This window comes from Polypterus senegalus, chromosome 17, assembly GCF_016835505.1.
Source record: "Polypterus senegalus isolate Bchr_013 chromosome 17, ASM1683550v1, whole genome shotgun sequence".
NCBI lineage: Eukaryota > Metazoa > Chordata > Cladistia > Polypteriformes > Polypteridae > Polypterus > Polypterus senegalus.
The window spans coordinates 83,547,082-83,564,793 of NC_053170.1; the positions used below are offsets into that span (position 1 = coordinate 83,547,082).

The window sequence follows — 17,712 nt, forward strand, 5'->3', positions numbered from 1 at the left end:
ATGTTCAGTATAAATGTTAATTAAGCCTTCTTCTGCTTGAATTTCGTTGTTCTAAAATTATGTGTGAAAGACACTAAGACAAGGTGTTTGTATATTTAAAGCATAATCTTTCAGCATCTATATAGATATATATATATAGATATATATATATATATATATATCCATATATATATATATCCTATCTCTCTCTCTCTATATCTATATCTATATCTATATCTCTATCTCTATCTCTATATATATATATATATATATATATATATATATATATATATATATATATATATATATATATAAGGCGAGACACCCATGGAAAGCACGCTGGGAGGGGCGTGGATTCACTAAGCCGCCGACAAGACAGACACCTATGGCGCACGCAGGAAGGAGCCATGCCCATTAACTCCAAGACCATTGGATACGATGACAACTCGCAGAGCCACGGCCACCAACTCGGACATGAGGACACAGAAAAAACGGAATCATTTATATTTGTCTGTCGTAGAGGCCACATCCACCTCCGAGCCACGTTGACTGTTCATAGAGGCATGTTTCTCACGGATGTGAATCGCCATATACAGCGTGTAAAACGGTTTGCGAGGGGTATCCAATGGGATCCTTAAAACAATCCTTTACAACTGAGGTTAAAACACAATGAAGTAAGCAGTCTTTAAAAACCGAGTTTTTGAAGTAAGCAGTCTTTAAAAACTGAGTTTTCGGTTACGATGCATGACCGCTTGCACCATAGCAAACTGTTTTACACGCTACATACAGCAATTCGCATCCACGACAAACATGCGTCTTCTTAGATGCTCCTGCAGGAACACAGAAAGTCTATGTGAGTCACAGGTGCATCTGGACTGTGCAAAGACGACAACGATTCAAGTGACGAGTTGGAGGTGGGCACATGAACGATGAAGGTCCGCCAGTTTTCAGTCACAGACGATTGTGTATTGGTTCGTTCCGTGCATTGTTACAATGTTGCTTTTCTTGCTGATTTATTACATTACCGATTTTTCTAATGTTAATTTTCTAAATCATTAAAAAACTGGCCTGATTATGCAGCGTATGGTACGCCGCGGGTTGGCTAGTATCACAAAATGTGCATATTTAGATATCTGGTAACCATAAGAACTAAACACTGCATTTAAAAAAGGCATTCTTAAAACAGGGTTGTTAAAAATATGATCATTAACGCATGGTTACTAATTTAAAGTTGTTTAAATTATCCTAAAAACTATTTAAGGTCATATTGCCCAACCATACATCAGAGGTCTTCCATCTTTGAATTCTGTTAATTTGAATTTGGACCAGGCTGATGCACGATTAGCTGCTATCAGTCTGGTCCAACTCCAGTTCAGGCTTTTGCGTGAGATGATGTGCCAAAGCATTAAACTGCACCCAACCACCACTAATTTTGTTTTACTATATTTCTACTACTAGGTCATGCTTGCAGCAATAAATAAAAACTAGAAAGTCAGTATTTATTGCATTGCAGTACATTTTTGATAAACTGCAAAACAGAACTGTGGCTGAAGAAAATACAACAATCAATCAACAAGGAGCTTTTATTAAACAATTTTTAGCAGGTTGAGGACCAGTATATAGTCAATTGCGACTACCGCCAGTATATAAACCCAGAGGATAGTGAATGATTACAATTCTCTGTAGTCATCAGCATCTTTACAAAACGCGTCAGTGGATATGACTGCAACTAGGAACTCTGTTCATCTCAAAACACGTTCTGTGTCTAGTAGTGAAGTTACCCAGGGGAATTGGTTGAAGGCTGGGGGTTGACAGTATCTGGTAAGCAGCTAATTTGGAAGGGAAAATCTGATTCGATTTACATACTATAAATAAGATGATAAACTAGAGGTGTACATGACAAATTCAGAAATGCCCTTATTTGCCATTTATCTCTGATACACCAATACAGTGAATAAATGAATGAGGGGGACATGAATTTTAGGCACCTTGGTAGTCTGCAGGCGATAGGGATTTTTCTCAAATCCCTTAGGTGGGGTTATAAAGAATATCATCTGGTATCAGATTCCTTGCAAACATCCCTGGGAGGATCTTTAAAATCTTGTTAATGCCAATTCCCACTGGAAACACATCTGGATACTTGGTCTGAGATAACATTTATTGACCAATTATTTTTTTTTTTGCAATTTTTAGAGATGGCTTTCTTGTAACTGATTCATGCCAAGTCCGCATGGGCTGATACAAGTCTTTTTTTTTTTTTAAATACAGACTAGTCAGTCTGCAGATCACATGATGCAAAAGAAGAATCCTTTACAGCTACAGCAGAGATGTAACCGATGTTGCATATTGCAAACCAACAAACAAAATAAAAATCTTTGTGAAAACTGGCTTATCACTGACAGGCCACATTTCTGTAGACGTTCTTCAAAGTCATGCTAAGGAGTTGCCGAGTACAGCAACTAATTTTTTCCTGTCCGTGTCCAGCAGCATACTGAACCAGAGTTACAATGTCAGCTATGAAGACTAGAGTTCACTTTAATCCATGGATTCCCAGGCTTCAAGAGCACAGTGGAGAGCAAATATTCTCACTTTTCTCATTGCAAATTGTGAATCATTTCTTCTTTGGCAATCAGGTGTGTTGTTTTGTTGACCAATGCCATTAATGAATTCAGTTTATGAGACCAGTCATTGAGAATGTCATTGGGGTCCTTTGGCCTCTGGAAATTGATGATTCCAGCCAAGCGGTCAACCTTTGCATAGATTGTTTTGCTTACCACTAGACAGGACAAAAATTCCTCAGATTCCTAGAAGACAAAAATAAAGGAAGGAAAAAAAAAACAAGGTAAAATGATCCCCACATCAAAATATAATCCCTCTTAACTGTACAAATCTGGAAACAAATAATAAAAAAGCTATTTGTTTTTGTATGACAGAACTAAATATTTACAGCCTATTCATCTCCAAAATTTCTACTTACATCAACTGACAAGTCCAAAAGTGCTGCCATGCGCTTCATGGTAATTCTTGTGTAGTACTTGGCCATTATCCTGATATTCTGAAATACAAACAGGAAGTGTCATTTTATATAATGGTAAATTCAGATTACAACAGCATCTACCACTCTCTTGCCTATACTTAGAACTGTCCTTGCCTTTTCCTAGTTACTGGTATTTTTCCATTCCCTTCCCACATATCCACAGGAAGCACACAAAAGGGCTAAGATCATGCCTTATGGATGTTTTGTTATATATGAAACTTTAATACCTTCCCTAAACAATAAAAAGACTCACATGTTCTACAACTCTGTTTTTTAAGTTTTTCCATCTCTTCTCTCCTTCTTCTGTGTAGGCAAAAACATCTGTAGCAGGGCTGTCTGGAGAGCCCTCTCTGAGTTCCTTGCCATAATCCTCCACCAAAGTGGTCCAACGCATTAGCTCCATGGTGATAAACTGCTTCAGAAGATCCCTGAAAAATATTATTTTAAATTCACTTAAAATCAACATTTTGCCCACTGGAAGCAATATGGCACTTTGACCAAAGCGAAAATGCAAACACCTGTATAAAGTACTGCCTGGGATTACATTCCAACAGTTTTATCATCTTGTTTCCAGGTCTACTGTCATTTTGACCACATAAGGGAAACTTTCTTTTATACCACAATAAAACGTTTTCTTTAATATCACATTGATACCACAGGCACACCCAAAAGTATTATTGCCTTTCCACTGTTTAAAAAAAGAATCACAATTTCCCATGAAAGAAGTTGAAACTGACGGAAATTGGCAGCCATCATTCTTTTGTTTCATATTTCACAGAGCAGACCCTTCGCTTTTCATTCCAGAGCAGACCCTTTGCTTTTGATTCAGTGCTTATTTTATCATTAAAAAAAAAATAAAACAAATGAGACCACTATCCTAATATGGTGCTTCACATCCTTTTGAGGCAATAACTGCAATTAAATGCCTTCTGTAGCTCTGACTGAAACGTCTACAACTCTTAACTGCCAATTTGACCAAGTGTTCTTCAGCAAACTGTTCCAGTTCTATTAGATTTGATGGGCCTTCTCCCAACTGCAAGTTTCAGCTCTTTCCATGGGTGTCCAATTCCATTTCAACGTTTTCCTTTCCACCATTCAAGAGTTCTCCAACACAAATTTATGTTTTGGGTCATTATCCTTCTAGTGGACCCATGAGCTGTGACTGAGACAGAACTGTCTGACACTGGGTAGAGAATATTTCACTCCTGAATGCCTTGATAATTTTCTGATTTCATTGAGCCCTGCACAGATTCATGGTAATTGGTGCCAGATGCAGGACAGCAAGCTCAATACATTAATGAGTCTCCTGATGTTTCATAGTCATATTACATGAGACTCTAGGACAAAGGTATTGCTAATTAAACAGCCAACAGTGTTCTTACAATTCTTCACAGCAATTGAAGATGCAGAACACACTTACTTGTATTTGGGTATTTCTTCTAGCTTTTTGTCCTTGTTAATTCTGTGCACCAGATCAGACTGTTCATTATCATATGGTGAGAGGATCACATAAAGAACAACACTCTTCAAAGCCTGCAAAAAAAAAAAAAAAAAAAGTTAACGTTTGGATTTAAGACCAACACCCTAACCAAATAAATTTTGGTTGGGGAGTGTTTGGGCTGCAGTGGTATAATGTCACATTTGTGGCAAGAGAAGGATGAAAACTTTTTTCTCAATTTGGCACCCACTACAATGTGTCTCACTAGGTAACTTTGACAAACAAGTTAAGTTTTAAGCTGAACGGCATTACGTATGTATCCATACTTGAATGAAATTATGCTGCTGCAAAATGAATATACACAAGTCGTGAGCCTCAACAAAAAATGTCTTCTCTTTGCCGGTCTGTGGCACAATCCCTACACCAAGCAGAACTGTACTCGGATACGAAGTTCATTCCTTTTTCTGGAGTAACCCATGTGTTCAAGGCATGTTAGCCTTGGGATACCGGTGATGTGAGAAACAAAGTCATTAAAACGCACAAGGCAGGAAATGGCTACAAAAAAAAACTAGGATGTGAGCATCAGTAGGCTTTGTGCCCCAGGAACCAAGTTACCCAAACTATTCCATCCATCCATAAGAAACTGTGCCAGAGAGACACAAACACACACACCTGTAATCGAGATATCAATGTTTTTGGCATCAGGGGATCCTAAAATGTCTGGATCCGTCGAAAACAGAAGATCGAAATTTTCGATGAACCTAAATCTCTAACTCTAAAATTCTAAAATCAATTCAAGATGAGCACTTTGTTACCAAAAAAAACTATATAATGTGTATTTGAACATTTAAAATCACAATAGATTCAAATTACCTTTCCCAGTTTCTGCATGCCACCACATTAGCCAAATATCACCAAGAACTGGTCGTTTCCTCCCTCTCTCCATTAACCAGTATTCTACTTTTAATTGCAACCTACATTTTCTGTACGCACCAATTGATGGAGGTCCAAGTATACTGCTCAAAAAATGAAGGTAACTCTTAATCATCCAAGTCTACCACCAAATCAATTAAGCTTCATGGATATCAATCTGTCCATTTAGGAAGCAAAAGCTTCAACTACTTTGGTGCAAATTAAAGTGACAACTTGAGCACTGAGAGGCAAGAGCAAGACAACACCACAAAGGGAATGTTGGCCACAGGCAATTGCTCTCTCCTTATCCTTCCTGACTGATTCTTCTCTAGTTGTGCATTTTGCTAGTGGTCTTTGTCATTACTGGAAGCATAAGGAGATACCTATAGCCAATTCAGGTTGCACAGGTAGTCCAGGTCCTCCAGGATGGCACATCCATGTATGCCATCACAAGGTGGTTTACTGTGTCTTCCAGCACAGTCTCAAGAGCATGGAGGAGATACCAGGAGATGGTCCGTTACATGAGGAGAGCCGAATAAGGGCCCCGAATGGCATCCACCCTGCAGCAGGACCGGTATCTGGTCCTTTATGCAAGGAGGAACACATGGAGCACTGTCAAAGCCATACAAAATGACCTCCAACTGGCTACTGGTCTGCATGTTTCTGACCAAACAATTAGAAACAGACTCCATTAGGGTGGCATGAGAGACCATCATCCTCTAGTGGGGACCTGCGCTCTCTGCCCATCACTTTACAGCTAGATTAACGTGCACTAGAGAATACACAATTGGAAGTTTTAAAAGATTATTGCCTCGTAGGATTGACAGTTTTATTGGCATGAAATTTGAATTCACCTATTTACCCAGAACTAGGGATTTTCAAGAATTTGCTCCACCACTTTGATCGACTTATATTTCAAAATACTTTGACTGCTGATTCTGTGATATTGTTGAAGCAGTAAACAAATTATATTTCAACATTTAGGTAGTCGCTACTGTGCGTCTTACAACAAATTGTGTTCCACAATTGTTTTGAGCTATGGTTTAATTTACTTTTTGATTTTTTTGGTTTTGTGCTTAAAATACAGTACTTTTAGTGATTTAATAGTATTTGTGAAATTTTCTTCATTGCGCTGGTTTTGAATTTCCAGGAAAGGTTATTAATTCATTGGTTAAATTACGCAACTTAGTGTTAATAAGTATTTGTATCCAATACTTATCATGTATGATTGGCTACATATGAATACTAACATTTGGTAAGCTTGCTTTTCATTGTTACATGTTATTTTGTTTTAATTGGTAATTACGGTGGTTGTTTGAGCCAATTTAAGAAATTAAATGATGATCAATGAAATCATTGTTTAATAACTTTTCCGGTAAGAGATCATTTTTAATAAGTACAATAAAGATATTCTTTTAAATGTAAAATTCTGAAATTTACATACCATACTTTTCTGATTTGTGCTACGCATTTCTTTGTTAAAGTTTTAATTCCACTAATTGTATTTCATATTTATTTTAATCTTTCAACAATTTTGTACTGTTTATGAATTAAGTGGCATTTCTTCTAGTTTTCTGTATTTTTGGATTGCATGAACTTATTACCTACATTTAAACATTTTTTATTTGAAAATGAGTTAAAAACCAAACAGCATCACAAAAGCAGAAGAAAAATAATTAGTTGCATACATGCTTACACGCTGATTTTTCATATGAACAGAACTAACTACACTGCATGTATTATTTTTAATTGTTATTTAACAATACAAAGAAATTACATGGACAAACACAAAACACCGTAATTGGAAATTTGTCCAATTCAGGTAATAGAACTATTTAACAAACGTGAAATTTGAATAGGTACATGTTTTGTTTCACAAGTTGACAAGCTAATACAATTATTATATAATCTATTTATACAAGAAAGTCAACTTGAGAACACTCCATATTTTTTTTGTATGAACTTAAGACTATTATGACAGGTCTTTTAATCAATATCATATATATTACATCTGAAAAACATTTTTCTTATGGCTTTGTTCAGACAAGTAACTAAGAGAGTTTGTTTTATCTAAAGAAACTAAGGTGGTCAATTTAAAAATTGGCTCTGTTTAGCAAACATTTTGGCTAGCAGTATTTTATCCTAGTTGTGCATTTACAAAAGCCTTTATGCTATTCAGCCCTACAAAGAGTACCTTACCTGTTGCCATTTAGCACTGTCTTCCTGGATGCATGGAGTGTCATAAATAGCACGGTAGTGCTTACAAATTGAAAGGTAAGACCCCTCATGTTGATCCACTTGAATCATTAGGTTGTAGTATTTCAACTTCAGTTCCTGGAAAAAAAAAATGCCTGAAATGTGAGAACGGCAATAATCCTTCTAGTTCTACAATGCACTTACACTCAAAAGCTGCATTAAAGAAAGCAAAATGAACGCATGTACAAAATCCAGAGACAAAGAAAACACAAAAGGTTCACAAAAAGTTTTCTAACCTGAGTTCCTTCCTCTTGGAAGAACTTTGTATTAATCTTCTTGCTAATGATCTGAGTTCGGATATAATCCTTAACGGCAATGCACAGCCTCATTTGCTCCAAGATAAACTCTGTCTTTTCCTTCTTCTCCATAGAACCATAGGTTTCCACCTGTAACATTGGATAAAATCCCCCCAGCCAAAAAAAAAAAACAGACCAGAACAGCAATGTTCAGCATCTACATAGGAGGTAAGAGCACTGTAGCATGTTCACTAAGGTCTTAACATGAAAGATGCATTCACTAATGTAATGAGGTCCTATAGACACAAAGCTCAAGATGACATTTCTAAAATTGCTACTGCACAATCTCTTAACCAAAAAAAGGGGAAAAAACTCTTTTCTAAACTTTTCTGGGTAAATGCATTTTTATTGCTTTCAGTTTAATGGCTTCTGTAAAAATATTACTTTATGTCTAAGATATTTAGACTTTTTCCCATTCCTGGTAAAATTTCAATTGATTCTTAATAACCAGATTTACTATATATACTCGCAGATAAGTTCTCCCACGGATAAGTCGGTACTTGATTTTACTGTATAGTTTCTTATATTTTATAATGTCGGTCATATAAGTCGAATGCGGAAAACTCACACTGTTGGTCCAAGAGATTATGATATGCTAACACCCACCTGAGAGAGTAATCATGGAGCACACTGCCTTTTATTTCCATGTAGGTGTGGCAATGCGCAGTATCAACGTGTGCTCCTAACCCCTCTCTCTCTCTCTCTCTCTCTATTGTGCCTACGTGACCAAGCGGTAATACCCAAACTATTCCGAAGGGGCGTTTGCACTGATTTGTGCTTTTTGTGTCTCACACCCTCATACACCTTTATCGTAAGAGCATCCTTTATATCTACAATGGAGTGCATAATCAGAAGAAAATATGAAGTTGGTTTTAAATGAAATGCTGTTGAAGTAGTGAAAGAAATTGGTAACTGCGCTTTCCGGTTTCAAGACCAGACTTATACATGAGTATATATGGTAAGTACTCCAGAAGTTAACTTTCACAAATTACAAATAAATCACCATCACCCCCTACTTCTTTTTTTTTTTACTTCATTTTTATGGCTAATCAAGGATCAGGAACTGTGATGATTTCTCCCACAATCGCTCTCAACTTTCAAGATATACCCAACCAATGTACAGTAACAATACTTTGGCGTATCAGAGATTTGGGTCAGTCGTTTCAGACCTGTCCTAATCTGACAAAAAGAACAATATGAGGAAGAAATATCAGCAGTAAAGGGCATGTATTAATGTGAAAAGCAGTAATATACGCTCTTAAGAAGTTACAAAAGCATCACAAAGCTTCTAGTATAACTGTGACTGCTCAGCTACTAGAGGTGGATGAGCAATGCATTGAAGTACAGCACTGATCTAAGACATCACCTGTAATTCCTGTAGGATTGCAGCGGCTTCCTTAACCTCACCATTTTGTTCTTTAATATTAGCCAAGATCCGTGTCAGCCGAGCCCGTTCAATTTCAACATAGATCTGTGAAACAAGGGAATCAAGAAGCACAAATGGATAAAATTAACAGCACAAACACCACATTTCTATTGTGTCCAAGACTGCTTCAAATGTAGAATACATTACTAATGATGAGATTCCAAATCAGACTAAAAAAAGAACACAACAGAAATGGCACAGAGAAATGTGTTACATGAGGAGAAGACAACCAAGAGGAAAACAAAATGAAACTGACAAGACAAGATCTGAAAATCATGGAATGCTTAAGACAGACAAGTCAGCATGCGAACATTAAACTTAGAAACAGCAAACTAAGCAGTAACCTTTCCAGCTGTAACGGTGCGCAGTGTATCAATGAGTTTCAGCTTAACTGATAGGTCTGGGATATCTTCTACGTACTTGTAACACTCCTGTACCATCTTTGCAACAGCCTGGAGAAGATTTAAAAAAAAAAAAAAATTTAAAAGGAGAGGAAAAAAAAACAACACTTCAGCATACTCAGGGATTGTTAGGCTATGTTTATTTACAGTGAGAGTGACATAGAAAATCACCTCAGATTTTTCTGCTAGCTTCTGAATACACTTCTGTTTATAAATGCCCATAGACTCCGAAATCTCACTTCCCAAATATAACCACACCAAAGTAAAACAAAGATCAAAGGAAACTTCATACAGAAAGAAATAAAATTACATTAACCCCTTTACTGTGGCAGTAAAGCAAAAATAAATTAGTGTATTTTAAAGTTCACAAAAAGATATTGAAAAATTACTATTTTACAAAAGTTGCTTCAAATGATAACTCTGAAAAGATGCATCTGCACAATATTTAAAAGTTTTGTAAATACTTTCAAAATGTGTGAGGAATGTTGTGATAACACATGTTTAACTCCTAACACCATATCTTCATAATCAAGTAGGGATCTACAAAAGGTGTAAAGTTTTAATTTACATTCTGTTCATAATTTGCTTGAATAACAAGATGGATTAATAATTCTCCACTATTAGACATTCTTACATTCTCCATCATTTCAATCTTTGCTACTACATCTTCGTCACATGCCTGTTTTTCCTATTCATCGTTAATGCTCTTTAATGGTTTGGTTTACAACTTTTAAGAATTTGGAGTATAGTTTTTAAACAAACCGAGAAGCAACAGTTTAATGCTGTTGCCTTACAATGGCAAAGACACAGGTGGAATGCCTGGCCACTGTCTCACCAAGTCCACATACTTTTCTTTCAGAGATGTAAGAAACATACAATTCTTAAACATGCATGTTGAATTAAATAACTCTAAATTGGTACAGGTAATATGAATCGGGATGTGAATGAGCGTGAGAGTGGGCTCTGTAATGAGCTACCATAAATCCCAGGGTTATTTTCTAAAGTAGTGCTTCCCGATTCATTTTACCCTCACACCCCCTGTGACGGAAGAGGCCGATTTCGCACCCCCATGGTTTAAGAAAGAAGTATGAAAAAATATGAGGTTAACGCAGAAAAACAGATCACCAATTGAAGCTTTATGAATAATGGATACTTTATTCTCCATCAAGAATTGCTTTGGTAAAGCCATACTCAGTGTAATCCTCCTTCCATTTTCTAATTTTTTCATGACTAGCCATGATTAAATGAACGATAAAAAAATAAGAGCGAAGCGACAGTGACTTATTGAGAGCTCGATATGGTGTGTGTCAAGCCGATCTAAAATCTGTGGTCAGATTCGAAAAAATATATCTTTTCAAGTTCTATTTGGATATAAGTAGGTTCTATTTAGTCGCCAGAAATATCTTTGGTAGGAATGTAAGTTGAATTTTGTCTTTAAATTTCTATGGTGAAGAAAAATGTATGCAATAATGACTAAATTTAAACTTATATTCCTACCAAACATAATTCTATCAACTAAATAAAACTTACTTATATTTAAAATTTAAATAGAACTTGAACAGATACGATAGTTCATAATACCCACGCAGCACTAAGTGAGCGTAAGAGCGGAAGTCATCCGTTTTAACAAGCAGCGTATTGCACTGATACGAAATTGTCTGCCCATTTAATTATTTAGGAATGGATAGATAAATTAAGATTTTGTACAAATAATGTTTTTCATTTTTCTTCCTTAATGGATTCTGGCACCAACAGCAACAGTTGCTGCATCCCCAATTGGGAAGCGCTGTTCTAAAGAATACCTCATGTTAACATTAACACTCTGCAAAGTTCAATAAAAAAAAAAAAAATCAAACTATGAATAAATTTGGTTTGGCAGGCCTGTAGTAAACCCTAATGTGCAAACAGGTTAAAACTGAAAAACAACATGCAGTAGACAGGTTTTTATTCTGTTATTTAATGATATATGATGCCCCAGCACTGGGTAGCAGCAGGCTGGGTACAAGTATTGAGGGGAAAGAAATTAATTCATAAAAGACATTGTAGTTTAATAAAAATTGAACCCTGCAGAAGGAAACAAACTTTTAAATTCTGCACAAAAAGCACAACCACCAGCAAAAATAAGTGCATTGTATGAAATAATGGTACAGTCAATAGTCATTTTTTCCCTACATAAATACCTCAGGCTATTTAAGGAGTACATGAAGCTATATAGAGACATTTTTTTACCTGTTTCAGTTGACTTCTTCTCTTGGATAACAGCATTATATTTTCATTCAGTGAATCCCACTCTTTTGCTTCATAGCACATCTGTACTATAGCAACCAGAATCCTTGATGTAGAAATCATATCTGAAGCCTTAAAAAAAAAAAAAATTTCATTTCTTTAAAAATACAAAAATCCACTCATACTTAAAGAAATCCAAACAGGTTTGCATTCTTTGCTGTAGTTGAAAGGCATAAATCTCCACTGCAGGGGGCACTCTTCACATTGCAAGTGGTGACTGTGGACTCTGAACATTTCAACTTTTTAATCAAACAGTACTATATTGTAGATTATATACCCTTCTTCTAATGGTCTCCACATCATACTTTTTTTTAAAAAAAATATATATATTTTATTGAAATCACACAACATTCCATACAAGACTTACAAGAATAGGATTGAAAACAAATCAACCCCCACCCCTGACAAAGAGAGCAGGGGCAGCAGAATAAAACTTAAACCTAGTAAAAATATGTAAATAGATAAATTAATAAGTGAATACAGATGAATGGAGAAGAAAAAGAAAAAAACAAAACAATAGGGAGAGAAACTGCTTCCTTAGTGCTTTAAAGGCTTATTCTTATACTTTTAAAAACTAAAACCTCAGTTTAAGTTTATTTTTATTCAATTAAATATTTAAGCTTCTCACTTGGCAATGTTTTCAAATTTATATTGTCTGATGTAATAAAAAGGTGACCTTTCAGAAATCTTGCAATGACTCTTCTATAGAATAAACATTTTAGCCGAGTGCAGGACTCTTTAAAAAAAAAAAAAAAAGTGCAAGTCTGTAATACTAAAAAGGCACTATTGCTACAACAATTAGCCATTAAAATCAGTGTTGTCAACGAATCATCTGACGTATCCTCCAGTTTCTCCATTTTAAGTATCCCTTTAACCTGATCAGAGTGACAAGGAGCCAGGTCACATCTCAGCACTTTTGAGGACAAGGTTAGTACCTGTATAATGTTTAATAATGTAAAATGTTTAATACGTTAAGTGCTTTATTTATAATATACACAAACATAATATTAAATATTTATAGTTAAGGAACAAAACTGAAAAAACACATTTAAATCAACTATGAAGCAATAAACAGCAGGTCAACAGTACTACTTGCAATACAAATAACTTTTAAACATGGAAATATAGCTATATTCAATTCAGTTTATTTTTGAATGGTGCTCTTCACTAAGTGCAGGCCCAGAACACTGTGATGTGCAAAGGTAAATGCAATGACCCAACCAAGTTAATAATTACATAGTGAGTACACAAAGATACAGATTTGTTTAAACAGACAGGAAACAAAATTAGTTTTAAACTGATTAACATAAATAGAACCAAGCAGTATCCGTCTGTTAATTATCTGCTGGACTACATACAACAACTCCTGTTTCAAGGTTTCTGCTTGTTTCTTCCTTATACATTCAGATACAATTTTGTAAACTTTCTTCTATAAATAGTGCATGAGACATAAACTAAAGCGAAACTTGTGACACTTTGGATATGGAAGAAACCATCCAACATCCACACTTCAGTGCACAAGAACTCCCAATGGGCCTAAAATATTTATTTATTTTTATTTTTTTTTCCTGAAACCTAAGGCCTCCACACAGATCATCTGCTTTGAATATATCAGAAATAAATATTTAAAAGCTTGATTAAACAAAAAATAAAACTTAACTTTGTTTAAACCCAGGTTCAACAGCCTCACCTATCTCCATGGTGCACACCCATAAAATACTCTGCTACTAGTAATATCGCAAACCAGTAATTCCCGAATTCAGTCCTTGGTACCAAAAATAGAGGCTGCAGGTCCTTCTTCCAACTAACTTCCGTTTTTCATTGGACTCTTAGCCTAATTAAATCAGTCATTATTTCCCAGTTTCTGTGTTTTGGAGTCAATGTAGAAATTACAAAAGTAAGTCTGGTAGATTTTTATTAAAAAGTACTAAGCAGTTATATGGGGATATGCATTTTTTTCGACTTAACAGTATTTTCATCCTAATTTTCATTTTGCTTTTCCAGGTGTTCTGGTTATTCAATTCACTACTTTTACTAATTAGTGGGTCTGCAAGGTGGCTGTTTAACCTTAATCCATGAATGAGGGGGTCTCCCAAGACCCCCAGTCGCAGATTCTCAAATTCTTTCCCTTTCAAGGTAATACGACGGCCATTAAATTTTCTGACTTTTCATTTTGTGTTGTCTAGAAAAATGTGCCGAAATCCACTTCTCAATAGCTTCGTGCAAATAAGTACTACAGTAGCACAAAGTTGTTGGGGGTCTCTGAGACCCCCTCTCTCATTCCCCCCACCCCCATTCATGGAAACGTTACCATTTTTGTATGAGCGTTTTTGCTACGTTTTATATTTTATATTTGAATTTTCTATTTAAATTTGTATTTTCTTTGGTTTAGATTTTCTTAGTGCTGCCTGAGACATTTCTGGTGTACAGTATGTTGAGGAGCAAGTCCAGCTGATGTGTTTATGAACAATGAGTCAATGACCAACAAAGAAATTCAATGCAAGTGAAGCCCTGGCTGAAATAATGAAGGAGTTGTCAGATTTTGATACATCAGATAACTCAAATGAAGGACAATGATGATGGAAGTAACACTGTGTCAAGTGATGAGGAAACAAAAATTGATGATGAAACAGCCCCATGGAGATGCAGCAAATGTAGCTAAGAAGCGACGCTGTCACATGAGAAAGATAAAGGCCGCTTGCTCCCAGTGCAAACCTCCGGTTTGCCAGGGAACATTCAGAGCGTCCCTTGTGTATCTGGCCTGCAAACAAGTTGAAGTTAAGGCAGATTCTGAGTGACTGTTTTCATTGCGAATCAGACATGTAACTGACATCTGTTTTAGTGCTACTATGACTGTATTTTATATGATTTGGTGAACACTAAACACTCATTACTATTACAAAGGTAACATGTAAACCACTGAAAATTTACTTCATTTCAGAGGTAATAAAAATTTCTGAAGTTATTGTATTGCTTTTTAGGCAGATTTAACCAGTTTAAAATGGTCTGCAAGACGGGGGTCTGAAAGACTCCCCCATTCATGGAAAAATGGCATTCATGAATAAGGGTTAATAAAGTTCTGATAGCTGCACAAGACCAGTTGGAGAAAGGCTTTAGCCATAACAGACAGGACAGGGTGGCGTTCTCTGAACAAAAACGTACAAATTACAGGCAGAAGTGCTCCCAAGCCTTACCCTCCCCGATGAGGTGATGAATAATTTATCTGTCTAATAAGTTAAAATAGTTTTATTGCCAGTTTTACAAGGATATGAGCTCCTGCTTGGACTCTGACCCTCTGCCTTCTAAGTCAGCAGTTCCCTTCACTCCCTCTCAACCATCTCAGTGTCAACTTTCCCCCTTCTTTGAAGTCCATTCACCTTCTTCAATCTCCCTTCCCCCCAGTCACTCCTCTCCTCTTCACCCTATACTTTCTGTGATGCAAAAGGAGGTACAAAAACTTTGAAGGAAACAGAATATTAAGAAACCAGCTGGCCCTGATAGAGTCTCACCTGGTACTCAGAGACTGTGCAGACCAATTAGCACCCATGTTCACTAACATATTCGACACCTCCATACAGCTGGGCAAACTTCTGGACTGCTTTAAGGTGGCCACTATTATTACAATTCCCAAGAAGGATACAATCTCTTAATGACTATAGGCTAGTTGCTTTGCCCTTAGTTATGAAAAATATTCAAACGTCTCATCCTTTCCTACATAAAGGCCATCAATGATCCTCTCCTTGAGCCACTTCAGTTTGCATATAGGGCAAATCGTTCAGTGGAGGATGAAGTTAATTTATGCCTCCACTATATTCTTCAGCACCTGGACGTGCCTAACACGTATATGAGGGTCCTGTTTGTGGATTTCTGCTCAGCCTTCAACTTCATTGTTCCGTAATCGCTTCAGTTAGGTATACCCTATGGTGTCTGCCAGTGGCTTATGAGTTTCTTGACAGGTAGGAAGCAGTATGTGTGACTGGGTGCTTCCAATGTCCATTAGTCTCGCTCCAAGGCTGTGTTTTATCACCCCTCCTGTGGCGCTTTTCCACTGCATAGTACGGCACAGCACGGTTCAGTACAGCTCACCTTGGTTCGGCTTAGTTCGGCTCGGTTTGCGTTTCGACTGCAATTTAGTACCCCTTTAGAGTGGGCGGGATTATTCACGTGTCGTTATAGTTGCGCCGCCTCTACTGCTCGCTCTTCATTTTTTTAAACTTGTCCCTACACTGTTTGTAAGTCCGATGGTAGCCATGTGCGCCCAAGAGCTTGGCGACCTCCTGAAAAACTTTTTCATTCCGCGTCGCCCCATCCAGCTCTCGCTGGATCCGCTCCTCGGCTACCAACGAGAGGAAAGTCTGTACTTCCTCAATAGACCACGAAACAGCCATTTTTGGTTAAAACAAAATGGTGCGTCCGAACCTTCGCTGGCTGTGCTAAAAATCTAGCAGGTCTGTTGTGTCTCGTGTCGCAAGTTCAGTGACGCAGTAATGACGATTTTCTCCGGCCAATCAGTGACCAGCAGAGTTTACACGTCATGTTTTGGTAACGGTTCGGCTCGCTTGGAACCTCGGCTGAGGTGGTACTAAAAAAAGGACTAGGTACCAGGTACTGTTCCCAGTGGAAAACCCCCCAAAAGTGAGCTGAACTGAACCGTGTCGTGCCGTACTATGCAGTGGAAAAGCGCCTCTGATTTCACTTAATACAAATGACTGTAGATCCATGAATAAATCTGTAAAAAATCCTCAGGTTTGCAGATGACACAACCATAGGGGGTTTCATTTACAATAATGATGTGTCTTCCTATCAGAGAGAGGTGGGTCGTCTTGTAGAATGGAGTTTTTGTAACAACTTGGTGCTCAGTTCTATTAAGACAGTGGAAATGAAGATTGATTTCCAGCGACAAGTCACTAACTGCCTACCTTTGTAAATATTGTTATATTTTTACTCAGCCATTACTGAGAGTAGTGTATCCTCCTCCATCACCGTTTGGTTTCCTTCTGCCTCCTCTCTTTCTAAGACTCAGTTGCAGTTGATTTGTTCAGCTGAGAAAATCATTGGCTGCTGTCTCCCAACATTAAAATGTGTGTTAATCGGCAGAGTGGAAAACAAAGCAGGAAGCCCACCCACCCAAGCAGCCATCTGTTCATTAAATTGCCATCACAGATGAGGTACAGGTCTACTGCGACCCAAACTACACGCCACTTCCGCTGCTTCTACTTCAAATCATTCAAATCCTAAATAAGCTTACATAGGGTTACTCCTAGTGCTGGGCGGTATACCGGTTCATACCGAAAACCGTTTTTTATTTTTTTTATGATATGGATTTTTCTTATACCACAACACCGGTTTAAATTGCCTAAACGACGTTCGGAACGTGGCGCAGCGGGAAACTGTTCAAGTGGGGACCTTTTTCACTACTACACCACTAAACACAGATTTCTTGCACTAGGGCTCTTTTTCACTGCCACACCCCCAAATAGTGGGCGGTAGCATAAGGAAGCCGCGCGGTGAAAATGGACAGAGAGCATTCCGAAACTGAACTAAAAGTAATGTTGAACAAGATGAACAGAAGAACTTTTGACATTAGAAGGTCAGCTCAGGTTGGACAGTTAGGAGACAAAGTCAAAGAGGCGAGACTGCGTTGGTTCGGACATGTGCAGAGGAGAGATGCCGAGTATATT

At 37.2% G+C, this 17,712-nt stretch overlaps 1 protein-coding gene across 1 annotated transcript in view; it reads right to left on the bottom strand.

Moving 5' to 3' along the window:
- Nucleotides 1-1,546: 1,546 nt before the first annotated feature.
- psmd12 (proteasome 26S subunit, non-ATPase 12) overlaps nucleotides 1,547-17,712 on the bottom strand; it is a 35,225-nt gene continuing 19,059 nt past the window's right edge. The window contains exons 3-11 of the mRNA XM_039739413.1: nucleotides 11,975-12,103; nucleotides 9,689-9,796; nucleotides 9,285-9,389; nucleotides 7,859-8,008; nucleotides 7,566-7,700; nucleotides 4,437-4,549; nucleotides 3,270-3,444; nucleotides 2,957-3,034; nucleotides 1,547-2,783 (exon numbers count right to left, since the gene is read on the bottom strand). Of these exons, the coding sequence (XP_039595347.1) occupies nucleotides 2,574-2,783; nucleotides 2,957-3,034; nucleotides 3,270-3,444; nucleotides 4,437-4,549; nucleotides 7,566-7,700; nucleotides 7,859-8,008; nucleotides 9,285-9,389; nucleotides 9,689-9,796; nucleotides 11,975-12,103 (1,203 nt within the window). The 3' untranslated portion in view covers nucleotides 1,547-2,573. The remainder of the gene's footprint in view (nucleotides 2,784-2,956; nucleotides 3,035-3,269; nucleotides 3,445-4,436; nucleotides 4,550-7,565; nucleotides 7,701-7,858; nucleotides 8,009-9,284; nucleotides 9,390-9,688; nucleotides 9,797-11,974; nucleotides 12,104-17,712) is intronic.